This window comes from Eutrigla gurnardus (assembly GCF_963514095.1).
Source record: "Eutrigla gurnardus genome assembly, chromosome: 1".
Classification (NCBI taxonomy): Eukaryota; Metazoa; Chordata; class Actinopteri; order Perciformes; family Triglidae; genus Eutrigla; species Eutrigla gurnardus.
In genome coordinates this window covers 34,876,367-34,903,640 of record NC_139915.1, presented here as the reverse complement: position 1 = coordinate 34,903,640, position 27,274 = coordinate 34,876,367, and the positions used below count along the sequence as shown (strand labels likewise).

At 40.7% G+C, this 27,274-nt stretch overlaps 2 protein-coding genes across 4 annotated transcripts in view; one reads left to right on the top strand and one right to left on the bottom strand.

The window, feature by feature from the left end:
* LOC311015324 (uncharacterized protein) overlaps positions 1-27,274 on the bottom strand; it is a gene marked incomplete at its 3' end in the record, with an annotated part of 558,532 nt that overhangs the window by 219,506 nt on the left and 311,752 nt on the right. The window lies entirely within an intron of this gene.
* LOC311026275 (uncharacterized protein) lies at positions 1,846-8,510 on the top strand. 3 transcript variants are annotated; one of them, XM_084029728.1, is made up of 16 exons: positions 1,846-2,546; positions 2,978-3,116; positions 3,201-3,275; positions 3,372-3,743; positions 3,912-4,007; positions 4,096-4,325; positions 4,561-4,739; positions 4,831-4,918; positions 5,134-5,481; positions 5,597-5,714; positions 6,245-6,336; positions 6,425-6,539; positions 6,672-6,761; positions 7,305-7,466; positions 7,934-8,113; positions 8,209-8,510. In XM_084029728.1, the coding sequence occupies exons 1-16, from the start codon at positions 2,484-2,486 to the stop codon at positions 8,412-8,414; spliced, it is 2,553 nt and encodes an 850-aa protein (XP_083885854.1). In that variant the 5' UTR covers positions 1,846-2,483; the 3' UTR covers positions 8,415-8,510. The 3 variants fall into 3 exon arrangements, with proteins under 3 accessions (XP_083885854.1, XP_083885853.1, XP_083885855.1); XM_084029727.1 differs by having other exon boundaries at positions 3,201-3,743; XM_084029729.1 differs by lacking the exons at positions 1,846-2,546; positions 2,978-3,116 and having other exon boundaries at positions 3,127-3,275.

The following is a 27,274-nucleotide window of genomic DNA, read 5'->3' as shown; positions in this document are numbered from 1 at the left end:
AGAGGAGATCTGGACTTGACAGATGTAGATCAATCTGGATCCAGGTTCACTTGCCACATCTAAAGCCATTACTAATCTGCTGCTGCTGCTGTAGACCACCTTCCTCGGATGCAGCATATCTTGAAAAAGTCTGTGCAATGCTTCAGAATGTTTCTGACACAGACAGAGAAATGTATTTCTTAGGAGACTTAAATATAGACTGGCTCTCAAAAAACTGCCCTATGAAAAGAAAGCTTAATGACACTGCCACCGTATGTAACCTAGCTCAAATGATAAATCTACCAACCAGAATACATATCAACAATGCAGGTGTATTGTCTTCAACTTGCATAGATCATCTTTTTACTAATTCAGGAGATAAATGCTCAAAGGTCGTTTCAGTGCCAATTGGATTTAGTGATCATAACATGATTGCTATGGCAAGAAAAGTGAAAGTCCCCAAAGTTGGACCTAAAATGATATAGAAGAGACATTTCTGTGATAATGCCTTTATTGAAGACGTACAGAACATACAGTGGGACCGTGTATTTGAGTCAAAGCATACTGAAGCAGCTCTGCATGAATTTATGAAGTCATTTCCCTCTGTCTGTGATAAGCCCTACTCGTCACATACTGACGATTGGTCATATCCCCTTTGCGTCACTGTCGGACGCAGAGGGTCCCTCTGCGTCCGACAGTGACGCAAAGGGGATATGACCATGGAGTTGGATTATAAACAAACACATAAATGAATAGGAAGACATATTTTCCTTCAGGCAATCATTTATCGTGCATGGTGCATCACTTTGGCCAACACAGTCTCATCCCTACTCGTCACATACTGCAAGGGGATTAGCCAACGTGCGGGTTGCTTGACTGTATTTGTTTTATTAGTATTTAGCTCCTGAGTAAGTGGAGTTGGATAACAAACAAACAAATAAATGACACATTTTCATTTCCATTCATATTCTATGACCCGCATGTAAATCCCTCACCGTCGGATACAGACGAAGAAAGAGACGTTCGTTTCCATGGTAACTGTTAACTGAATCATATTTTTTGTCACAACAGGTCACAAAATATCGGCTGTTTCTCTGTAAAACGATATGCTTTAAGCTTAATATCATCCATTGGTTACAGTGTTTAAATGTTGGACTTATTTGAAGTTGTTATTTCTCCATGATTAAGAAGCAGAGGGCCAATATTAAATATCCTTAAATGGACTGTATTCATTTCCTATCATTTCATTTTGCTCGAGAGCAGGTGGAGTGAGCTGAGGAAATTGAGCAGAATGCATCATTTCTATCATGATTTATTTTGCCACGTGACCATTGACGTGACACGTCAGTGCGCACATACAACGATCCCGACGATCATTGCGTTTTTCGACTCTGCTACGTACAACTTTACTGTCTATGAAGTAACTTCAGCATGCATGCAAACAATACGTTGGAAATGTCCTGTATTTGATCTTAAACCACCGTTGTTGTCGTTCTGACTGCACTGTATCAATTTCATGGGTTAGAGATATGTAATACCTTGTTGAAATGTGCAACAGGCTGCACAATATAGGTTAGCTTGCAGCCTGTTGCACATTTCAACAAGGTATTACATATCTCTAACCCATGAAATTGATACAGTGCAGTCGTTGCAACCCAGTCTCATAGAAAAACGTACCTTGGCTACGTTGGTCCAAAGTGCAAAAACGTAGAAGGACTACAATAATGGCCCCTTTTTTGTGTTACTGTTACATTTTTCTGCTTATACTCTTCCTATTGGTTTGCGTCCAAGTCACGTGACCTTCAAGATTCCGGCCGTGAGAACAAAAAACATGGCTGACGTTTCTCTCATTTTTAGTGGAAAAACCAATATTTTGAGTTCGTTTCTGCATAAAAATGCGTTTTGATTACATTTCTAGCGAGAAACATATATTTTATTTTCATAGTATTTACTCAGTGAATGTACATAATCACTCGCTTGCTCGTTTTTGTGAAGAATTTTCAGATCTCGCCAGGATAATGTGACACTGCAACGTTTTGGTGGCTATGGACGCTGCTATCACCTAGCATTAGCAGTGGCCCCAGATTTCACATAGGACTCCCTTGCGATTTCGCTCCGTCTGACGGTTCAAACCCTCGCCCACTGCATGCGTTGCGTCTGAGGTTGATTTGCTGATCAATACATGGCACGGGAGGAACTAATACTGATAAAGTGATGATTTACGATCGGATGTTTGTCCGCTGTGTTTTATTTCGAAATCTACCGGATCCTCTGTGCATTTAACTTCCTGTGTGGTGCGATCGCATTGGTGGGTTTTGACCTTTACGCGTTAGGGCCCCACGAAGAAGAAGAAGAAGAAGCAGAAGAAACGAAGAAGAAGAAACGAGGGAGAAGAAGCCGGAAAAGGCACAGCCAGTCTACGTATTATATATTAGAAATTATCTGGAAAAGGTAAAAGAGGAGGAAAAGGAAGCGTGGTAAAACAACTTGACCAAGCTAAATAAATGAATCATCTTGAACCTGACGATGCCATATTCCTGGTTGATGCTTTCCTGGATGGGTGCAAGGTAAATAACATTATCTCATTGATGGAAAAATCATACTGCTAATTACAAGGCTACCTTGTTTAATGTCTTTATATTTAAATGCAAGCTAGTGCTGAACTGAGTTCACAATAATTCTGCGTTCACACAAAGCGCGATAGACGCGAATTGAGCGGCAACTCTACATTGAAAATCAATGTAATTGGCGCGATGACACGCCATTATGGCGGCTGGTGTGAACGCTTATAGCCAATGGGAGTTCCATTCAATATTGTGTCATAATGTTTCACTTTCTTTTTTTAATGTAGAAAGGGTTTTCTAGATCTGTCATTACAGTACAGGACCACAACAATTAGACTGAATTTTTACTATTGGTTTTTATATAATGCGATGTTTGTAGCTGGCAATAACCTTGGGGGGCGGTGGGTTATTCTGTGGCTGAATTGTTTATTTAGGTGGATCAGCATGGACACACAAAAGGAGGGTCAAAAAAATCCACAAAGCCGTGTGTTTGGCTTGATGAGGACAAAGATGGTCAACCTCTGCCAAAAAGATGTAGAGCTGGGGAGAAACGAAAGCGAGATTCAGCCACTGGTTGGTTTTTTGTTTGTCTTTTCATCAGTAGTTGCATTCATTATTCATTGAGCAAGTTCTAAATGGATATTCATACTTCTGCAGTGTCTTCAGCAAGCGCAACACTCCCCTCTGCTCCGTCTACCGACACAAGTGGAGAAACTGTGATCATCAATTTAGGTTTTTTTTTTCTTTTTTCCCTTAATACTTGTTTCCTTATTTGTTATGTGGTAATTGCCCAGATTTACCATTGCCTTCTTCCCTTTTCATTTTCAGACTCCCTCATTCAAGATGTCCGAGACCTCTTGGGAAGTGGTGCCGAACAACCTCTCCCCTCACACTGGAGGAACAGGCAAACTTCCTCTCTGGAGAATTGGAGAGTGATGAGGCCCTTCATGGTGAACAATATGTTGTCATCTGAGAAGCCCAAGGAGGGGGTTTGCCATCATTGTGGACACAAGGCTGCAGTAGTGATGTGTAGGGACTGTTTACCGCGATCACTCTACTGCACAGCCTGTGACCTTTCCACACATGAGGCCCTGGTCCTTCATAACAGAGCATCCATGGTGGAGGGGTTTTTCAGACACCTGCCGCCATCCACTTTTGTTCAGCAGCATGAAGAAGGGAAATTCTCCTATCATGAAAAAGGTAGTTTTTAAGTCTCAGGTTATATAGACTATTTTACATTTTTATAGAAGCCCAGGTTTACTCCAACAAACAGGCTGGATGAGGTTTTGTTTGATAGAAACAACACCCTCACTGTTGGTGACTTTTTGGTTTCATTTACTCTAAATCTAAACTAATTCTGCTTTTTAGATTGCATGTTACCAATTGTTGCTCCCTGCTGCGACTGCTCTACTGGACAAACAAGCTTTTCCAAGGGAAAGCCAATTATTTTAATTGGAATGAATGGTAACTTTTTTATTTTTTTTTATTTCTTCATATTGTTTTTTATTCATTTATTTATTTTTGAGAGATTTTTTTTTTCTCTTAATTTCAGGAAGATACAACCTCTTTCTCCCGTCAGTAAACTGCTCCTGTGGAAAAACCTTGCCAGTGACCATAAGTGATCTGGCTGAAAGTGGTTACTGGCCAGCCACTGTCAATTTTGAGACCTTGTACATGGTGGACTTGTTCACCACGTATGAGGATCTAAAAATCACTGCCCCAGGGATGTCGCGACAAGCTTTTGTCAGCATGCTCGAGTGTCGATCAAAACTCTTCGGGCGAGTGAGTGGATTCATGATTTAAGTTATCTTGTTTAGATCACCTTTTAAATAACTGATTCATTGTTAGGACTTGTTCTTACAATCCCCAAAGTTTCAGCACACATTTCTTGACAGACAGAGCCATTTTTTGCGTCATGACCACAGTGTGAAACCGACCTTCGGCACATTGTCAGTTGTGTACTAATAACTGCAGGGTTACTTACTGTTTTGTGTTGTTTTTTCACTTTTGCTCTCAGAGTGGTAAGATATGTGGGGACACAATGCAGAGGGCCTTCCTCGAATGGGCCTATGCCAAATTTGAGGTTGACAAGCTGTCCCAGGTCCAGCATTTCCAGTGCCCTGCATGCACACCCTCAATGTTGGCAGTTGCAGTGGATGGGAACCGCAAATTATATCGTTTCAAAAGCCAACCAGGGTGTGTAACATTCATGTACAATGAAATGCTAATGAGCCACAAATTACTTTTATACTGTAAATGTAACCCACATCTATATATTTCTTTCAAGACCTGATGGGTTTTTTGATGGAGTCTTTTTGGCCAGTGATGCTGAGGTGTCCTCCTTTGTTGATTACATCCATGGAACAACTGGACATGTAAGCTAAATTTATATTTCTTCATGTGTAACACCTCAAATTTCAATTTTTTATGAATGCTTGTAGCCTGTTTTTTCAAATTTTAACATTATTTGGTTTATTTAAGTAATAGAGTGGCATTGCTGTATCCAATGCCATAATACCATGATTTACAGCTTATTTGGTAAAATTTAACTAACTGTGGAAATGTCTGTATTTGCCGTCATCTGTTTAAGAATCCAGACAAAGGGAGATGTGGTGCAGGTCAGTGGACAGCAGCACGAGAGTCTGCCAACAAATCTGCAAGCAAACTAGACGAGGAAGGTGTTGAAGTTGCTGTCTGCCGTCATGGGGTTTTGCTGAAGGGACTGAATATGTTCCGTGGAGAAATATTTGCGTACCCATTATATCTCCAGAAACATCTAGCTTCACAGACCATCCAGTTTTTTTGCTCTGATGTGGTCTGCAAATATTGGCCATATCTGCAGAGAGTTGTGGACCACTGTCCAGAGTTGGAGGACTTGCTGAACATGCGCCCATTTCTCTCCATCATGCATGCAAAAGCGCATTCATGGATGTGTGAGGTAATAATGACAGTCAGATGTATTTCTTACCATTTGTACCACACATTATGATTGTCTGTTCTCTGCCCCCACTTTTTGTTTTACTAATGATAACGTTCATGTAAATGTGTTACAGTTAAAATGGGGAGGACGCAATCAAGAAGGAGCTGGAACAACAATCGGAGAGGAGGTTGAACAGGTTAACAGCTTCCTCTCCCGAGCAGCCATATGTTCCAAGTACATGTCAAAAGCCGGTAAGCATTTGTCATGTATAGTTGTGTCCAAATGGAGACCACAAGCAGACATATTTTTTGTTTGTTTTGAATGTAGCACTATTTCTTATTATCGTCTTTGGTCTTGAAGTGGTTCTGTCAGAGCTTTTAGGTGTGATTGGGGTCGTTATCATGTATTAATCCTTCTCCAAATAGACCAAACCAGACCTCTCTACAATAGAGACATTGCAGGTGTCCAACTCCTGAGTAGACACACAGCCCCAGACTTAAATATTTCCCATATTCCCCCTTCTGAGAAGGGGTTTGAACACTGATGCTTGGCCTTTGCATTTTAGAGTCCCATGCATAGGTGCTCCTTTTCAAAACAATTGTCTGTTCAGCACTTTTACACTTATCAAGATTCTCTTTATAATAATTTAGCTTTTGACACGTTAACTAAGTGTATGATTCTTTCCAGATTTATATGGCAATATTAGAGAATGATCAATGTAGTATCTGACCTTTGTTCCTCACTGTGAACCTAAATTACTGCACATACATTGTGTTTCTAGTTCGCACAGATATGCTAACAATCCAGGCAAGTGGCTGGAACAAGCGAAAGGCAGAAAACCTTGACCGGACACTGGCCAAAAGATACATCAAGGTGCTAACTAGGCAAATATGTACAGTATAATCACATTTTTGTTTTTAAATTGTCTCAGCATTTGTTAACAGATATTTCTTTTGGACAGACTGTACAAAGGATTACAGAGGCAACAAAGGACCTGGAGAAACTCACCGCTGAGTTATCTCTACAGCAAGACACAGTCCAGCAGTGGGTGTCTGATGTTCAGCAGTGGACCTCAGGTACTTTGAAAAAAGTTATTTTATTGCATATTTTAAATAATCATTTGGCTCTGCTCTTGTACAGGGGATCTGAAAAGAGGCTGATTGTAAACTGAGATGGGCATGAATTAATTTGTTTGTTGTCCTCCAAAGGAGCAACAATCCAAAATGACCTGCAGAGGAACATCGAGGGGCTATATATGGGCATCAAACAGCGAAAATTTCAGCTGTATCGTCAGTCTGGTGAGACAAGAAAAGGCCACTAGTAATGCAGATTTTTGGAAAGAATTAATTCACTACTGATTTATACATAGTAAAAACAGTGAAGCCATTTATTAAAAAAAAATGTTGTTGATGTTTGAATCACTACTGGACAGGGTTTGTCTCGTATTTCCGTCTTGAATGCAAAAAAATAAACTAGGATGTGTTATTGTTTTTCACATCTGTAAAATTGCATCCTTAAATTCTAATGGATAAACTAGGTACATGAATTGCACCCTTCAATACTTTATAAGGAGGAATAGAAGTAAATACAATTCATATAGTGTATATAATATTTAGTATTTTAATCGTGATTAATAGCGATTAATCACTGAATTGTAATGGGATTAATCGAGTTAACTTTTTTAATCGTTTGACAGTATTTCCAATATTTCTGCAAAGTGCAGAGATGTCCTGACCTACCAATTTTGTCCTCTATTTCAAAATAGTTCAAATTATTTTGTATGGTGCTTTTGTGTGGTCATCATGTGAGTGCTCACTATCATTTTGTGTTTCTCATTGTAGGTGGGAATAAGCGAAGGCATCAACTGAGAAGAAAGATTGCTGTTGAGAAGAAAGCCCTGGAAGTTGCCATCAATGCCCACAATGCTACTGTGGGGGAAGTTGAAAAACTCCCTCCTCCCAATGAGCTCCTGGCTGTGGACAACTACTCCTGGCCATGGGAATGTAAGTACTTCCTCTGAAATGCAATGAATACAAATTGTTTGATGCACATCTGAATGTACATATGAAATCTGATGTAAAAAATGTAAAGACACTGGGCAATATGCCAAAAAAAAAAGAATGCCGTAATTTGTAAATGGCTGTGATCGAACTCCTTTCGCAAAGCGCTGGGGTTCCTCCTAGTCCTTTCAGGGTTTATTTCTCTATTGTAGTAGTACACCCACAGCAGTAAGCAGTTTAGGACAGGGTTGTTTATGAGTTGGTTCGCTGTTTGTGGATAAATAAGACAGAGCATGATCATCATTATCACCTGTTACTAGTGAACATGTTTACCAGTGGAATGATCCCAACAGGTGGTTTGGAGTTGACAAAAATGTATGATGTGGAAAGGGTCAAGCATGCCAAATATTTCCTGTCCCAATATTTTTATAGGAGGTTGTAAGATAACACTTTGATGTAATGTATTGCAGGTCATGGCGATATGGTGCAGAAAAAAACGGTTTTTGACAAGGTAATGCTGCTGGCTAGACTGAAAGAAGAAGAAGTTATTGTGGTTCGTGAAGTCAAGCAGCACATGGAGTACATGAGGAGTGTTGCTGGACTGATTGAAGAGCTTACCTCTCAGCTAACTGAAGACACCAACAGGAAATGTAAGGACAATAAAAAGTTTGTCTTTTTCTTCAATTTGCTTCACTGGTAACCACTTGGCTTATTTCTTCTTCTTTTTTTAATGTCACATTCTCAGGCAGTACAGAGGGATTAATGGAGAACGGACGTGAGGGACTACTCTGTGTGCTGAAGAGAAGATTGTGTGAAGTTCAAGCACAACTGGCCACAGCACGCACAACATACAGAAGTATTGTTGGACTGCAAACATTGTCTTTAGATGACTTCTCTGAAGAGGAAGACTCAGAGAATACTTCCTCAACTGATGAGGAGCTGGGAGACTAGTTATTGTATTGAGATGATATGTATGACTGTGAAGATGTCTTCACAGTGTCCATCCATCCATCCATTTTCTACCGCTTATCCTGCATTCAGGGTCGCGGGGGGGGCTGGAGCCGATCCCAGCTGTCATTGGGTGAAGGCAGGGTACACCCTGGACAGGATGCCAGTCTATCAACATGTAGAGACAGACAACCATTCACTCTCACATTCACACCTATGGGACATTTAGAGTCACCAATGAACCTATCCCCATCCTGCATGTCTTTGGACTGTGGGAGGAAGCCGGAGAACCCGGAGAGAACCCACGCTCACACGGGGAGAACATGCAAACTCCACACAGAAGGAGTTTAACCCGCGACCCTCTCGCTGTGAGGCGACAGTGCTACCCACTACACCACCGTGGAGCCCTTGTCTTCACAGTGTGTTGAACCCAAACATCAGTGCTGTAATAACTTCTATGTGAAACCTGAGGCTATTTTACTGCTGTTGTAAGATGTCTTTGTGTTTAAAGCATGTATTGCAAATTCCTCTGAAGCTGTAAAAATCCATTGTGTTAGCCCATTAGCCTGGTGATTCACAACTGTCAAACATGACAAATTACCTTGTTCTTTTTTCTATCATTACATTTTCGAAATTTATTTTGCATCCCTACATAGCTTCACTGCAGTTGTGTATCGTTACATACCTCCTGCTGTTCACATATTGCATTGTTACTCTTTCTAACTGTGCTATTCCAGCTTGTGTTTCCACATGTTAGTATATTAATACTCTCTCACACTCACTAACACACTCACACACACCTTCTCTATCTGAAGATATATAGTCTTTATTTTGAAGAGGGCATCTCTTAGCTCTAGAAAGCCGACTTTGTTGATTTCACCCAGTAAAGTGAATTGTTGTTTCAACTACAGTCATGTCTCAATTGTTTGTTGTTCATTTAAGTTAGTTTCCTGTTTTGTCCCATTGTGTGAGTTGTTCCTTTCAGGTAAGTCTGTAGTAAGCATTAGGCCTATACTCTAAGGTCTTGAATGAATAACAAATGAAACAAATAAATTTAACCAATAGTCTATAGGTCTATCATATGCTGTTATCTAAGTAGATTTTTTTCTCTGTTCATGCTCTTATGGAGAGACTTGCAGGATGGCAACGAAGCAAGGCAGATTGTGTGATTGTTACATTTTTGCCTATGTTTTGTTTTGTGTCCCAATCACGTCACTCTCAAGGTTCCTGTCGGGAGAACAAAAACGACGGGCAGTGGAAAATAAAGTATCTCTTGTCTTAAAGATATTTGTGTTTTATTATGCAGCACTACATACAAATATGTCGGGTTTAATAATCACGCCTTCAGTTATGAAAATTAAATGTGTCTTATTTTTTTTTATTTACATTTTTGATAGCGGACATTGGCCGTTACTATTGAGATGAGGACAGCAGAGCAGTTGGCGCACTGGTCTCCTGTTTTAGTTCAGATATATTCATTAAACAAACATTGTTGTCTTTTCTTAGCATAGATCATATACATGCAGTATAATTACTTATTAGACAGTGTGTGGTATTTGATATATTGGGTAGATATATGTTTTCACTACCCCGGCACAACTACAATGGGGTGCCAGGCAAACACGTTTTTGGCATCAGACTTTAAATATTGGCTTATTCAACCCCCCACCACTTGGTGACTATGCTCACATTATGTTATAGCCCATGTCAACACCTTTCTACAACAGTTGGTCTTATCTATAACCCTTTTTGTCCCATAATATAAGCCTTCAAAATATTCCCTGAGTTTAAGGTTCAAAGGTCAATATCTCAAAGCCAGAATAATATAGAACCTTCAAATTGATATATGTTACTCTCCAGGTCAAGACCTTTCCAGTGATGTTGCATGTAACAGGCTAGGGTTCAGAGAGCATTATGAGTGTGTGTGTGTGTGTGTGTGTGTGTGTGTGTGTGTGTGTGTGTGTGTGTGTGTGTGTGTGTGTGTGTTGTGTAAATAATGACCTAACAGTCATTCAAATCATTTCTACACAAACAATCTCCCAATACATCAAAGGAGACAAAGGTAGATTGACAACAAGGTAGACTGTTTGTTTAGTAAACCTGCAAAATGACTGCAGTGTGCTCGTCCAAACATTTCACAATCACAGATTATAATGTGCCTAAAAACAGAGAGTGGTCTTTGGGTTAGGCCTACTGTTTACTGCCGTAAATCAGCTATTTTTTTATTTTTTTTGCGGGCACATCCACAAGGTCGCATCTTCACACAGCCGTCTAGGCTGCATCATTACGCGTCCATTGTACCATCTATGGCCAGTCCGTCACTGCCCGTGACCAACGCGGCAACAACAGTGGAGAAGTTTTAATCAGGCCACGGACACCGGGACCCAGGTTGACCCCATGTTTGACAAGTGGAAATCCCGTTTTCGGTGCATTCATCTCTCGTGCTGCACTTGTCACTGTGTGTGATATTATGCGCTTATAAAGTGGCGGGTGATATATAAATCGATTTGCCCGGCATCGATTGACTTAGTTTCAGTACCGCAGTGGTGGACAGGTCCCGTTAAGAGCTTATTAAGAAGCTTCTTAGGGGGGATCTTAGTTCTCCTAAGAAGACAGTTAAGAACGCGTAGTTTCAGTACCGCAGTGGTGGACAGGTCCCGTTAAGAGCTTATTAAGAAGCTTCTTAGGGGGGATCTTAGTTCTCCTAAGAAGACAGTTAAGAACGCGTAGTTTCAGTACCGCAGTGGTGGACAGGTCCCGTTAAGAGCTTATTAAGAAGCTTCTTTGGGGGGATCTTAGTTCTCCTAAGAAGACAGTTAAGAACGCGTATTTCTTTCAGCGTCTTTTGCACATGCGTTTCCATTGTTTTCTATGTAGCCGCGCGCCTTGTGGGCGCAAAATCCGAAGCGACGCCGATGCGGCGCGCACGCGGTTCGACGCGCCTTTTTTCGTGCTGTCAGCAGAATGATTTTTAAGTCTATTCTAAATCCTATAGGAAGCCACTGAAGAGAAGGTAAAGTGGGAGAGATGTGCTCAGCATCACTCTGAGAGAGGATATTCCTAATCTTTATACTAGCTATAGCTATACTGCGCAGGTGAAAGAAGGCAGTCCTAGTCACATGCTTTATGTGGGAGCTGAAGGAAAGGTACAGGTAAAAAATGACTCCAAGGTTCCTCGCAACAGTGGAGCGCGCTCCTATTTACTTTTTTTTTTTTTTTTTTTTTTTTTTCGCGCTCCTATTTACTAAACGTAACAGTGTCACGAAAGTGGCATCACGTTTTTACGTGTGGGCAACGTAGCCGCGGGAGGTCGCTGATTGACATGTGGGTTACCCTATCACAGAAGCACAGTGGTCAGCAGATTGACAAGTGAGTGAGGGAGGTGTTCCGCTCTCCGCCACGAGTCACGACAATTCATATCGTGCATCCTAAAGGTAGGTAATGAACACGTAGCCTACTACTGATATCAACATATGCTGACGGAACCTGAATAAGAACGATAATTAGCGCTGTCTAAGCCAATATTCATTAATTATTTACCATGATTTTATAGGGATGTGTCCAATGATATCGGGGTTTATCCAGCATTAGCTATAGGCCCTATTTGCCACCGAATTAAACGTTAGCTGTAGTTGGCCGCAATGTGCTAACCAGGTCAAAATGATAAGTTGAAAACTGATTCCAAATTCACATGTCACTGCAGCCGAATCAAAACGAGATAGGAGCTACAGTAAGACAAGTGGTAAAATCATACAAAAACAAATAACGAGATACCTAGATGAAAACAGAAATCAACTAGGAGCTAGTGTATAGGAGACTATGTGATATGGGTTATTGTTGCATAGAATCAGTATTTGCTGCAAAGCAGTTAATTGGATGTGATGCTGTGAACACCATTGAAACAGTGCTACATGAAGTGTTAATGTCTGACATGACTGATAATGCTGAAGTAGGCCAAATTGTGATAACATTTAATAACCAAAATGACAAAGGAACTGCATTATTTAACTGTTGATTGTTTTATCCATTAGTTTCAAGATGCCAAGAGGGTCAACCACAACAACATGTGTCAGCTGCAAAGCAGCAATTGGTGTTGCCACTAAGACGTGCAAATACTGCCAGTCAGTGCAACCGAAAAAACAAAGACTGGCAAAAAAACTGATGAAATTTGAGGCAAGGAAGGAGATGTGGTTGAAAAACCAAAAAAAAAACCAAACCACCTCTCATGTAATGGATGAGGCGTCTGTCTTGGTATGTGTTTAACTTCTGTAGTTATTATTTACATAATTCCAGCCACAATGTTTCAGACATTTATAATTGTTTAGATTTTGTATACATTATATAATATATTTCTTTATTTTCAGGTCGAAAAGTTAAACACGTTAGGATGCAAGGCAATTGTCTTTTTTGCAAAGCAAAAGAAGAAATCAAACACCTGGTCTGCACAAGTCCTCCACCCCAAATGGCAGCTGTCAGACCAGAGTGAGAAATGCCTTGACAGAATGAAGGCCCTCTATGAGGTCTTCATTTTTGGTAAGTGTGTGTGATTATTTAAAATCTTACTTCACAGTCAACATACAAAGAAATGTAGCACAGAGACAACAATTACAGTTGTGAATTTTCTTGGTACAGCTGTCACAGGGCAAACCGCAGTGGGCCAAAAATAGCTATTCACCTGTTGCTTCATCAAATTTGGTCTTCACTTTATCTAATAGGTGTTTCTTTTAGAGCTACGTCAATTAATTGATATTTCATATGATTAATCAAGAATAATAATAATAATGATAATAATAAATGTTAAAGATCTCAAAGTGCTACAAAGTTAAAAGCAAAGTAAAAATGCACACACAATAAAAACTAAATTAGTGTCATATATATTAGTGTTAGCAGTCATAGGCCTTTCTGAATAGAAAGGTTTTCAGGCCTGTTTTAAAAGAGTCCAGGCTCTGGGTAGCCCTCAGCTGGATTGGGAGGCTGTTCCATAGGCGTGGTGCAGCTGAGCAGAAAGCTCGGTCTCCCATGGTGGAAAGCCTGGTGCTGGGGACTGGGAGGAGCAGGGTGTTTGTGGATCTGAGGGTACGGGCGGAGAATTGTAAGGAGATGAGTTCTTGAAGGTAGATAGGTGCGTGTCCATAGATGCATTTGTGAGTGAGCAGCAGAATTTTGTAGTTGATCCGGAATGAAACAGGGAGCCAGTGCAGTGATTGAAGGATGGGGGTGATATGCTCATGTTTACGGGCAAAAACTGGTCAGCCTTTTTAAACATTTTCCGATGCTTTATGGACCTAACAATTAATCGATTCACTGAAAAAAATAGTCAACAGATTATGAAAATAACCGTTGTTCACAGAGCTAGTTCCTTTTACTAATCAGTGAGCCAGATAGCTCACTGATTGTCTGCCATACATAGCAAAGGAGTCAACAGCAAGAGGCATTGCTCAACTCATCTTCAAGAAACTATAAACACATATCTCCACTTCACATGATGTAATGAGATCCTACATTTTGCATCACAGTACAAAATCAGCCTGACCTTGCCTCAGTTTTACAGAGAGCATAGAGTCCATAGGTCAGCATTTATGGACAGAAGAATACATTTCCTAATGGAGCACACTCACTGCTAGAAAAAGGGGACATTTTTTCCTATAACATGAGTTTAATAATTTCCTCTTTTTGTACCATTGAGGTTGTACTAACCAGCAGCCCACCACCAGTCCTCCTCTCATCCAGCCCACCACCAGTCCTCCTCTCATCCAGCCCACCACCAGTCCTCCTCTCATCCAGCCCACCACCAGTCCTCCTCTCATCCAGGCCACCACCAGTCCTCCTCTCATCCAGGCCACCACCAGTCCTCCTCTCATCCAGGCCACCACCAGTCCTCCTCTCATCCATTCCACCTCCAGTCCTCCTCTCATCCAGGCCACCACCAGTCCTCCTCTCATCCATTCCACCTCCAGTCCTCCTCTCATCCAGTCCACCATCCAGCCCACCACCAGTCCTCCTCTCATCCAGCCCACCACCAGTCCTCCTCTCATCCAGGCCACCACCAGTCCTCCTCTCATCCAGCCCACCACCAGTCCTCCTCTCATCCAGCCCACCACCAGTCCTCCTCTCATCCAGCCCACCACCAGTCCTCCTCTCATCCAGGCCACCACCAGTCCTCCTCTCATCCAGGCCACCACCAGTCCTCCTCTCATCCAGGCCACCACCAGTCCTCCTCTCATCCATTCCACCTCCAGTCCTCCTCTCATCCAGGCCACCACCAGTCCTCCTCTCATCCATTCCACCTCCAGTCCTCCTCTCATCCAGTCCACCATCCAGCCCACCACCAGTCCTCCTCTCATCCAGCCCACCACCAGTCCTCCTCTCATCCAGGCCACCACCAGTCCTCCTCCCATCCAGGCCACCACCAGTCCTCCTCTCATCCATTCCACCTCCAGTCCTCCTCTCATCCAGTCCACCATCCAGACCACCACCAGTCCTCCTCTCATCCAGCCCACCATCCAGACCACCACCAGTCCTCCCACAGAACTACCTCAGCAGAAAGGTGGTAAGTTCTGCTGATATTTTCAAATAGCATACAAATCATGATTCAGTTACTAGTCATGTTTCTTTTTCATATCTTATTTAATCATGGTATACATGATAACCATATTAAACATTTAATCTGCCTCTCCTTCTTAAACTCCTGAAATAATACTCAAAATGAAGAAATTTATTTAAATTTAGAAAAGACAAATACAAATGACTGATTAGAGTGAGGTGACTTCTGAGGTGTTATACCAGTAACTACTGTAATATGTATGTCTGGATTACTTGCCTTTTAATTATTACTAAAGGGAAATATAATGTTTCAAAATTCTGACAGGCTGATTGACAGATGCTTAATCAAAAACAAACTTTCGGCAAGTGAATTAGTGAGGGGGTATAGGCCACGTGCCACCAGAACAGCTTCAATCTATGTAGGAACTGATGATGATGGAGAGCACAGTTGCACATCCAAAGTCTGCTGTAGGTGTTTGGGGCCTCCTTTTTAGCTGTATAGAATTCACTTGAGTCTACTGTGTATTTGGACAAACTCAGTATGTGCTAACACGTCAAAATACATGGCCGTAACAATTCACGTCCTACACTGGTTTGTGTTAATAAATGATGACTCAGCAAGTTTTCATATTGTGTGGGGAGAGTGAATTTATGTCATCACAATCAGTTTCTTATTTCTCAGTTTGTTTATATGTGTTTATACATTTATAAATTAGGCCCCTGGTGATCATACAAACCCCTATTCCTATATTCAATGAATATACAACAAAGACAAGATATTTAATAAAGAAGGACAACCTCCGCGCTTCACCTGACAGACTGGATTGCAGACTGGTGCGTCTCAGGGCAGGAGACAGATGAGTAATAGGTGAGGAAAGGATGCTGGAGCACACGGTGGACGATGCTGGAGCACATGGTGGACAAGTCTTCTTCAGAGCAAGCTTACTCTTCTTACTCTGAAGAAGACTCCACGGTGAAACGTCAGCAACTGCACCTTAATAAATTGCTTAAACTGACCGTGTGCTACAACATCCTTTCCTCACCTATTACAAGATCTGAGAGGTCCTTTTCGTCTTTGCCCCGAGGCACACAACGTCCATGATTTCCAAAAACTATTTTAAATGTGGACAGTACTTGTAGCACTTGTAGTAGCGACAAACTGTGTTAACTGACAAACGTTTTCCAAGGTGTTCCTGAGCCCATGTGGTAATATCTGTTACAGCAGTGATTCCCACTGGCACATAGCATTCCCAGAAGGCTCGGTCATTCACAACCAAGGATGACTTGCTTGTGAATGAATTTTTTTTATGCCCATGATCATGACACTCAGGTGTTTCCAATGAACCTGTTCACCTGTTGAATGTTCCAAACATTCCCATCTTGACCCTGTCAAGATGGAGCATGAAGATTAAATGTCTTGTCTTTGTAGTGTGTTAAATTTAATATAGGTTGATAATGATTTGAAAATTGTTGTATTATGTTTTTATTTTTGTTTTACAATTGTCCCAGCTTCATTGGAATTCGGGTTTGTAAAACCCATTGAATCCAATTGACAGAATCTTCATACATACTCATTCAATGAGACCCTGTGCCCTGTGAACTGAAGCATTATCAGTCTGGGAGACACTACTCCCATCAGTAGTGAAATTATAGGATGTAGGTAATCTGTGTGGGAGGAACTACATTCATTGTTTTTCCCCTCATCTTTCAGGCTTTTCCTTCAATTGGTCACCTGTTTGTACATCTTGTAGTCTATAATCCTTGGTAAAGCAAAAAAAGTGACCATACAACATATGGTTAAACAATTTCCAAGTATTTCAATGAGTGAATGAGCAAAAGATTACAATCTATAATTTTTCAATTGTAATGTGACATTTTATATTTGTTATTGGGATAGAGGTATTTTATTCATTCATAACCGCTCTTAACTGATACATTTCCTTAATCTCAACAGATATGTCTGCAAAGAAAAAAATCAGGCAGAACAATTCTTCAGCCTCAGCAGACGCGCCCTCTACAAGGAGGAAACTGAGGGGGGAAAAAACACCCAAAGGTTATAAAGCTTTCCTAGATTTGCATGTCACCTTTTCAAATCAAACTTCAAATACAGTGATTATTTTGCCTTTGCCAGATATACATAAGTCATACATATCTGTCTAAGCGGCTGAAGAGGAAGGAAGGAAGGATACATATCTGTCTGTCATATTAGTCTGTCAAAATTGTCTGTCTGTCATATTAAATCATCTGTCGGTCATATAAGTCTGTTAAAATCGTTTTAATACTTTTTTTTTTTTGCTCTTTCAGAATGTAACCATGGGATCCTAAAAGGGGAAGCTCAGCCTTACTACCCAGTGAAGAGGGTGATCCGATGCAAAACGCTGAAGGTTAGCTTTACTATGATTAAAAGTCCTAAATATACTCAGTGGATTTGCAAGCACCCCGACTTGAAACCCCTTAACCCCCCAATTTTGATGTTTTTTTCAGGGGATCCAAGTGGAGCTGGTGGAGTGGGAGCCCTGTTCACTCTGGTATGTACAATTTATTTATAGTTTTGATTGGAATAGCCTAATTCTTAGTACTTTAAAACTTCAAGTAATAGCCTTGGCGGCTGTGGCTTAGTGTGTTTGGGCAAGGCACTGAACCCACACTTGTCCCCTAATGTGTCATTGGGTGTGTGAATGCGTGCGAATGGTTAGTCTCGGAAGCCTGTCTGCGAACAGTGCTGTATGAGAACGTGTGTGTCAAAGGGTGAATGTGATGAACATTGTAAAGGCACTTCGAGTGGTCCCAGAGACTATAAAGTGCTTCAGCCACTTACTGTAACTCAACAGGGTTGTATTTGGGATGTGGCTTACCTTTAATTTATTTTGTGCAAAACTCTTGCTCAAATCTAAATGAATTATAATTGGGTGCCTGTGGGTACCATGAGATTAACTGAACAGATTAATTGTTTAGAGTTGAAACTGAAAAATGATGTGTAGCATGCTGCCTAAAGATTACAGTTATCATACATGCTAAGCAGCACAAGGGAGTGGAGTTCCACTATGCCAAGCAGCTAACTGAGACTGAGTTTAATTTATCAAAATGTGCTATCACATCAGGCCAGTTCATGTTTTACAGTATTTGTGTATTTTATCAGTTATGTGGTGCTTAAGGCAGATAAACCTGACTGCCATAATGGAAAGATAAATGTTAGACATAACGAATCAGTTCATTTTAATCAATCTCTCATTTATTCTGAGCAAAGATGTCCTTTATGTTGACATTGGGATGCTAAAGTAACACACAATGGTGAAAGGCATTTACAAAAGTCCAAAGACTTGGGAGGTCTTTCATGACAAAATGTTCAATATTATTATTGAACAGGTCTTTTACAATGGATACCTAGTAATTTCAAATAAATGGCTACACAGTAGGTAATGCATATACAAACCTTAACCAAAATATTACCATGGGCATGTAATTTACTGTTATCAGGTTACTGTAAGTTTATAAATCTACTGAATGAAGGGGGTGACTTGCTGTTCCTCATTGCACTTAATCTTGTCATGTTTTGAATTTCATTCATGGCTGATGTAAAGACCTAAATGAATAACAATCTTTTTTTTATTACAGTGGGAAAACTTGGCCGCCACAGTGGGTGACAAAGGAGAGCGCCAACGGCAATTAAGAAAATTTGAATTAAGACATGTTCAATGTCATTGATTTGTTTTATAAGCTGCCAAACTGTAAGAAAATGTTTACGTTTCCAATTGTATGTTGTATGTATGTGTATGTTGTGTACACAATATATTAAAAATTTCAAAAGCCTGAAAGACTCCCACTTTGTCTCTTATCTTTCGTTCACACACAGGTAGATAGATAGATATTGCATACTTCCAAGAAATTGAATAAAATTAACTAACCTCCAAGCAGACAAGAACTTGATCATAAACCAGAAATAAGTTATTACTAAGACCAGACATGTGGTGGCAGCACTGTGTATGTCATAACAAAAGTCATCAGTGGTACATTCTGAAATGCCTGGCTATTTATTGAAATATCGTGGTCGAGGAGTAATATTACAAATAACATAATAATTACATATTCTTTCAAAGTGAAATATTTCAAACAGTTAAAAATGATTCCAACAAGCAAGCTGAAAGGGTTTCCTCTTCTCCTCGATGGGGCCCTGACGCGTAAAGGTCAAAACCCACCAATGAGATCGCACCACACAGGAAGTTAAATGCACAGAGGATCCGGTAGATTTCGAAATAAAACACAGCGGACAAACATCCGATCGTAAATCATCACTTTGTCATTAGTTTCTCCCGTGCCAGGAAAGCATCAACCAGGAATATGGCATCGTCAGGTTCAAGATGATTCATTTATTTAGCTTGGTCAAGTTGTTTTACCACGCTTCCTTTTCCTCCTCTTTTACCTTTTCCAGATAATTTCTAATATATAATACGTAGACTGGCTGTGCCTTTTCCGGCTTCTTCTCCCTCGTTTCTTCTTCTTCGTTTCTTCTGCTTCTTCTTCTTCTTCTTCGTGGGGCCCTAACGCGTAAAGGTCAAAACCCACCAATGCGATCGCACCACACAGGAAGTTAAATGCACAGAGGATCCGGTAGATTTCGAAATAAAACACAGCGGACAAACATCCGATCGTAAATCATCACTTTATCAGTATTAGTTCCTCCCGTGCCATGTATTGATCAGCAAATCAACCTCAGACGCAACGCATGCAGTGGGCGAGGGTTTGAACCGTCAGACGGAGCGAAATCGCAAGGGAGTCCTATGTGAAATCTGGGGCCACTGCTAATGCTAGGTGATAGCAGCGTCCATAGCCACCAAAACGTTGCAGTGTCACATTATCCTGGCGAGATCTGAAAATTCTTCACAAAAACGAGCAAGCGAGTGATTATGTACATTCACTGAGTAAATACTATGAAAATAAAATATATGTTTCTCGCTAGAAATGTAATCAAAACGCATTTTTATGCAGAAACGAACTCAAAATATTGGTTTTTCCACTAAAAATGAGAGAAACGTCAGCCATGTTTTTTGTTCTCACGGCCGGAATCTTGAAGGTCACGTGACTTGGACGCAAACCAATAGGAAGAGTATAAGCAGAAAAATGTAACAGTAACACAAAAAAGGGGCCATTATTGTAGTCCTTCTACGTTTTTGCACTTTGGACCAACGTAGCCAAGGTACGTTTTTCTATGAGACTGGGTTGCAACGACTGCACTGTATCAATTTCATGGGTTAGAGATATGTAATACCTTGTTGAAATGTGCAACAGGCTGCACAATATAGGTTAGCCTAAGAGGCTAACCTATATTGTGCAGCCTGTTGCACATTTCAACAAGGTATTACATATCTCTAACCCATGAAATTGATACAGTGCAGTCAGAACGACAACAACGGTGGTTTAAGATCAAATACAGGACATTTCCAACGTATTGTTTGCATGCATGCTGAAGTTACTTCATAGACAGTAAAGTTGTACGTAGCAGAGTCGAAAAACGCAATGATCGTCGGGATCGTTGTATGTGCGCACTGACGTGTCACGTCAATGGTCACGTGGCAAAATAAATCATAATAGAAATGATGCATTCTGCTCAATTTCCTCAGCTCACTCCACCTGCTCTCGAGCAAAATGAAATGATAGGAAATGAATATAGTCCATTTAAGGATATTTAATATTGGCCCTCTGCTTCTTAATCATGGAGAAATAACAACTTCAAATAAGTCCAACATTTAAACACTGTAACCAATGGATGATATTAAGCTTAAAGCATATCGTTTTACAGAGAAACAGCCGATATTTTGTGACCTGTTGTGACAAAAAATATGATTCAGTTAACAGTTACCATGGAAACGAACCAACTCCATGGTCATATCCCCTTTGCGTCACAGGGCGCAAAGGGGATATGACCAATCGTCAGTATGTGACGGGTAGGGCTTATCACAGACAGAGGGAAATGACTTCATAAATTCATGCAGAGCTGCTTCAGTATGCTTTGACTCAAATACACGGTCCCACTGTATGTTCTGTACGTCTTCAATAAAGGCATTATCACAGAAATGTCTCTTCTATATCATTTTAGGTCCAACTTTGGGGACTTTCACTTTTCTTGCCATAGCAATCATGTTATGATCACTAAATCCAATTGGCACTGAAACGACCTTTGAGCATTTATCTCCTGAATTAGTAAAAAGATGATCTATGCAAGTTGAAGACAATACACCTGCATTGTTGATATTTATTCTGGTTGGTAGATTTATCATTTGAGCTAGGTTACATACGGTGGCGGTGTCATTAAGCTTTCTTTTCATAGGGCAGTTTTTTGAGAGCCAGTCTATATTTAAGTCTCCTAAGAAATACATTTCTCTGTCTGTGTCAGAAACATTCTGAAGCATTGCACAGACTTTTTCAAGATATGCTGCATCCGAGGAAGGTGGTCTACAGCAGCAGCAGATTAGTAATGGCTTTAGATGTGGCAAGTGAACCTGGATCCAGATTGATCTACATCTGTCAAGTCCAGATCTCCTCTTTGTTTTATTGGAATGTGGTCTTGGACATAAAAGGCTCCTCCTTCCCCGTATCTGTTTCTATCAAGTCTAATTATATTGTAACCTTGTATAAATACCTCAGTATTGTCAATTGAATCGTCCAAATGAGTTTCAGAAATCGCTACTATATGTAGATCATTTTCAAACATTATTTTACTCAACTCAGTTACCTTGTTTTTCAGACTACAGATGTTTAAGTGGGCAACTTTGAGTCCTTTTTTGGGAAGTTTGATAGACATTTAAAGTTAGTAAGGATTTGCAGAATAGATGTCAACTCTAAAAAATAAAAATAAAACCCATAGTAAAAACACAAAAACATGTAGATCAGCAAACCACAAACTATACAAATGTTTCCAAATCCTTTAAGCTCCTGACCATTAGCACTTGTGTCTGCTCAGGTGCACCATTTAGCTTTATGTAGACTTTGCAGTTGGACGACCATGTTGCTTGTATTTTTCCCTCTTTGCGTCGGTACCGAGCTCTTTTAGCGATGTCAGCATTGCTCTTCTGGTTGGCGTTGCTCGTCTGGTTGGGAATAGAATGTTTGATAGTAGTTTGGAAAGCGTTGTTTAACTTTCTCTGGACAAGTTTCTATTTCTTTTGTTGCAGAATTTCTTCTTTTATGTTTAGTTCTATCCGCTTGTTGTTTTCTTAACTTCTATGATAGAAGTCTCAGTGATTTCCCACCGACTTCATAGTATTGTTGCTTTGTGAAAAGGAGTTTTCTTTGGATTTCCTGAGTATTTATTTCATCTATTTCTTTTTTTCATTGTATAATCTTATGTTTGTTGTCATCTTGGGGAGACTTTGCATGTTGGTTCTGTCGTCTCTTCAAGTCCTCTTCTCATGTTCTAACTTTTTCTTCTCTAATTGTCTTCTCATATGAGGAGATGGCTATTATTTGACCCCTGATCACCGCTTTTAGTGCATCCCAGAGAATAACTGGAGTCACTTCTTCATCATCATTATTTTCCAAATCCATTTTAATTTCACTTTTCAAGGTATCTTTAATAACTTGGTTATTGAGAATGTTTGAGTTCAGTCTCCAGAGAGTGGACTTCCTCTTCCTGTTCAACTGGACTGACATAGAAATGGGACCATGGTCTGAAATAGTACTGGCTCCTGTTTCACAATCATCCACTCAACTTGTTTTCCCACATTGATTTTCTGCAGAAGACATGAACACACATTCTTTGCCGTTCCTTCTTTCTCTGTACCTCTGTTCCCTCACCATACAAGGCGGCAGTGTGTTACCCCAAAATACATCAAACACATAAACACATCATTTTAATATCACAGGATGTGACAGAGCTATTTAAATGGGCAGGAAAACATTTCAACGTAACAACAAATCTCCTCACAACCATGACAAGATATACAGGAGGGAGAACAGCGACCTCTGCTGGGCAAATTAAAACAGTACGTGGATGGGAGAAAACGAAAACGAAACTTCTCACCTGTAGCACAAGTAGGCTACAGGTCCCCGTCCCATGGAACAGGTAGTAGCTGTTTGTGTGGTTAGACTGCAGCGTTTCTCTCCGCCTCCTGTTGATCACATCTACTTCCCCAACGAGGCGCGGCTCATCTGGAACCTTTTTTTTGCTTTTGTCATTTAAGGTTGCAAAAAATGCAGGCGACAGACAGTCTTCCCAATGAAGGAAATCATGGCAAGACGAATGAATGGGGTAAGGGGTATAACCATATTTTTCATTAGGCTGTCTGATAATCTCTTGACTGTTGTCTGGCTCATCGGTCATTCCACATTTGACAATACATTGATATTAGGGATGCAACAATATTCGGTATTTTACCAAACCGTTCAATACGCCCTGTTCAGTTCAATGCACAACGGCAAACAACATGTTTTCGGTACGTTTCCCCGTCACAAAACGTTTTCAAAACTTTGTACAGCCGCGCATGCTGTGTGATCCCTTCAGAAGTAGAGAGCAGCACATTGTTCAGGCTCGGCGGCGCGTTTGCCAGCAGCGGCTGGACATTCGAGTCGTCTTTCGGTCTTTGCATGTAAATCACCATAAACTATATAACGTTATGAAAGGGAGGCAAAAATGAATTTGACGGTTCTGTCAAATATCACCTTATTCCATCGGATATGTCCATCTAGTCAACAGCTAACGTTACCATAAATAATAATATATCCATTCTATTGAGGAAGGAAAAGTCGGCCTAAATGTAAATACGACTCGCTGCAGTGTTTTGAATTTGAGTATAGTACCATTTTTGGCCACATTCTTACATCTGGCACCTTTAATATTTAATTTGTGTGGTTTTATGTTTGCTGTTTAATGTGATCTGATAATGCACTGTGTTTTAATAAAGTTTGTGGTTTGATTTTATCTGTGCTTTTAATTATTTTTACAATGCTATATTGCCTTTGCTAGTCTGAGTAGTTTTAAATAAAGATATTGAAACCGTATGGCATCCCAAAAACCGTGATGCATACCGAACCGTGGAAAAACTGTACCGTTGCATCCCTAATTGACACTGAAGCTGGAGGTTCTCAACCTTTTTCAGGTCTCAACCCTCTCACAGGTGTTGCATACAGTAAATACTAGCCAAGAACAACAATGCAAATGGAATGCCACAACAGATGTTTTTATTGTTATTATTGAGCTATCGAGCCAGTGTAGAGAGCCAACATTACAGTTTTTTACGATTGAATAAACACTAAAATCTAAAGTGTTGCCCAATTATCAAAACCTTACACTCAAGGAGCAAAACTTGGCCCCAGATTTGCACCACTGTAAGCACAATGAGTCCGTTCACACTTTGTGCAAAACAATACACACCGTGATTTGAAACACTAACAAACACGTCTATGCATTAGACACAGAAGTATATCAAGATGTCACTTCCTTGCAATTCTAAAGCACTGACTGTCAAATTACCACACCTATGAGCCAGTTGATTGAACACTGCCATCAGGTGTGCAAACACAAGATTGCTTAATTGTAGACACACCAATCAGGTTTAAGCACTATAAAAATGCAGCAGGTGAGTTCACCAAGCTTAACCAAAATGGAAGGAAGAGGAAGAGGAAGAGTGAGGATGAGAGGGGGAATCGGAGAAGGAGGAGAAGAGGCAGAGGCCGTGCCAGAGGCCGTGGCCGAGGAAGAGGAAGAGGAAGAGGAAGAGGAAGAGGAAGACCTCAAGCAGGAGTAGGTGAAGCTCAAAGGAGAAGAGGTCCAACTTTAAGCAATGAAATTCGCGCAACTCTTGTGGACCATGTTGTGAACCATGGATTGACGCTGAGGGAGGCTGGACTGAGAGTCCAGCCAAATCTCAGCAGATTCACCGTGGCATCTGTCATAAGGGCATTCAGACTGGAAAACAGGTAAAAAATGACCTGTTTACAGCTTCTTACTGTATGCACCCCATATCAGCACTTTTGATACCCCTTCCTGTGACATTTTACAGTAGGTTACATGTATTTTGTTCTACATAGGATTGAGGGTCGAGTACAACGAGGAGGAAGGGCTCCCATTTTCACACCACTGCAGGAGAGGGAGATTGTGAATATGGTTTTGGCAAATAATGCCATCAGGCTTCGTGAAATCCAGGCCAAAATTATTGAAGACCAAATCATCTTTCATAATGTGAATCAGGTCTCTCTGTCCACCATAGCTCGTATCCTGAAGGCACACCAGGTACAAATGAAACAGTTGTACCGAGTGCCTTTTGAGAGGAACTCAGAGAGGGTCAAACAGCTGCGGCATGAGTATGTGGAGGTATGTATTGTTCACTTTAGCACTCTGATGTTGCATACTGCACACATAACCTTTTTTTACATGTAAATGTACTGTACACTAAATCTATGCTGAACTACACAATCTTGTCTTTCACTGTATTTTAGAGAGTTTTACAAATGGATGCTGAGGCCATTCAGCATGAGTTCATCTACATAGACGAGGCGGGGTTCAACCTCTCAAAGGTCAGAAGGAGGGGAAGAAATGTAATTGGCCAGAGGGCAATTATTAGTGTCCCGGGGCAACGTGGGGGTAACATCACCCTTTGCGCGGCAATCACCCAGAATGGGGTCCTCCACCGCCATGCCAACATGGGTCCGTATAAAACACCTCACATCCTTACATTTTTGGACAGAGTATACAACCTCACAATCATAAATAACATGCAGATCCAATACATTGTCACCTGGGACAATGTTTCATTCCACCGCTCTGCTCTGGTTCAGAACTGGTTTACGCAGCACCCACATTTCACAGTCCTTTTCCTGCCACCATATTCTCCATTTCTTAACCCAATTGAAGAATTTTTCTCGGCATGGCGGTGGAAGGTTTACGATCTGCACCCCCTGGCTCGGGTAGCCCTCATTCAGGCCATGGAGGAGGCCTGTGACCAGATTGAGGCCACAGCCATACAGGGGTGGATACGGCATGCACGGCGATTCTTTCCCCGCTGTCTTGCAAATGAGGATATCGCCTGTGATGTGGATGAAATTCTCTGGCCAGATCCAGCTAGGAGAAGAGACCAACAGTAGCAATTTATGTGCTGTGTTTTCTTTTTTGGGGGGGTTCTTTTTTTGTACAGGATAAAATGTTATGTTCATGAAAACTGGGAAATGTTTGTTTTTTTCGCCATGTTGGCTTGAGTATATGGAAAAAAATAAATAACATTGTCAACAGCATTAGTCTTGTGTCCTGTGTGGTGTCTACAGTAATGCATACAAGTGTTCACTGTGTGTATTGTTTTGCAAAAAGTGTGAGCAGACATTGTGTTGACAGTTGTGCAAATCCGAGCGATGTTTTGCAAATTCACTGTGTGCTTCACCCATACTACTCTATGTGTTACGCCCCTGTAAAGGGGAATAATAAATGAAAAACACAGACACGATGTTGCTTCAGTCACGTCCAGTGTTGTAATGGACGTGTGAAAACACCGTCTTCCCCTCTACCGTCTTAGCTCAGACACAAGCAATCGAAACCCGAACACCAGAGGTGATTTGAGGATTAGCTTTCAAGAAATAACTTATAAGAAGAAACACTTTAGAAACAATATGAAACATTAATCAGAGAGCTTTTCTAAAATAGAATAAGGAATTAGTTACGTTTTAAACATAGATATCCCTTTTAGCTTATCACTCTGCTTGTTTGACTAGAAGACCAGAGTAGCAGATAACAGATCACTCGATCAGCAGATCACAATGAATTTCACCTTAATCCACTTTTTTAAACCTTTATCATTACTTATGATGTTATGTTTTTAACCATGTACTTTCATGAATTAAAGCATTCTTTTTCTTACTGTTTTTAGCAAAGCCACATAAGTTTTAAAACCTTTTAGCATTTTTTAACAGCACTTTTAAACACTTTTTTTAACCATTACACACTCCCCCTCAATAAAAATGTCGTCCTCGACATGAAACGATTAAGGCAGGTGCATAGCATACAATCAAGGTATTCTAACAGTTCTTATAGGCACTTGGCCTACCCAAAGTCCTCAAGTGTGTAATGTATGGCAGATCAAGCTGCTTCAACAGTCCATTATGAGTGTGTTCGTGTGTATTGTCACTCTGCTTTCACAAAAGTCCATGAGCGTATAGGATGTGTATGTATGGTGACACTCCGCTTTCTCAAAAGTCCATGAGTGTGTGGGATGTGTATGTGTGTTGACACTCTGCTTTCTCAAAAGTCCATGAGAGTGTGTGTGTATGTGTGCAAGGCAGTCCATAAAATGTCTGTGGTTACCCGTGCAGGTGCACAGGCTGGTATGTGGGGTACTGGA

Excerpts from the sequence above, each read along its gene's own strand:
- LOC311026275 (XM_084029727.1), top strand. The coding sequence starts at position 2,484 with ATGAATCATCTTGAACCTGACGATGCCATATTCCTGGTTGATGCTTTC. Across the intron at positions 3,117-3,200 it reads AAAGCGAGATTCAGCCACTG|TGTCTTCAGCAAGCGCAACA; the intron begins GTTGGTTTTTTG and ends ATACTTCTGCAG. Across the intron at positions 7,467-7,933 it reads CTACTCCTGGCCATGGGAAT|GTCATGGCGATATGGTGCAG; the intron begins GTAAGTACTTCC and ends AATGTATTGCAG.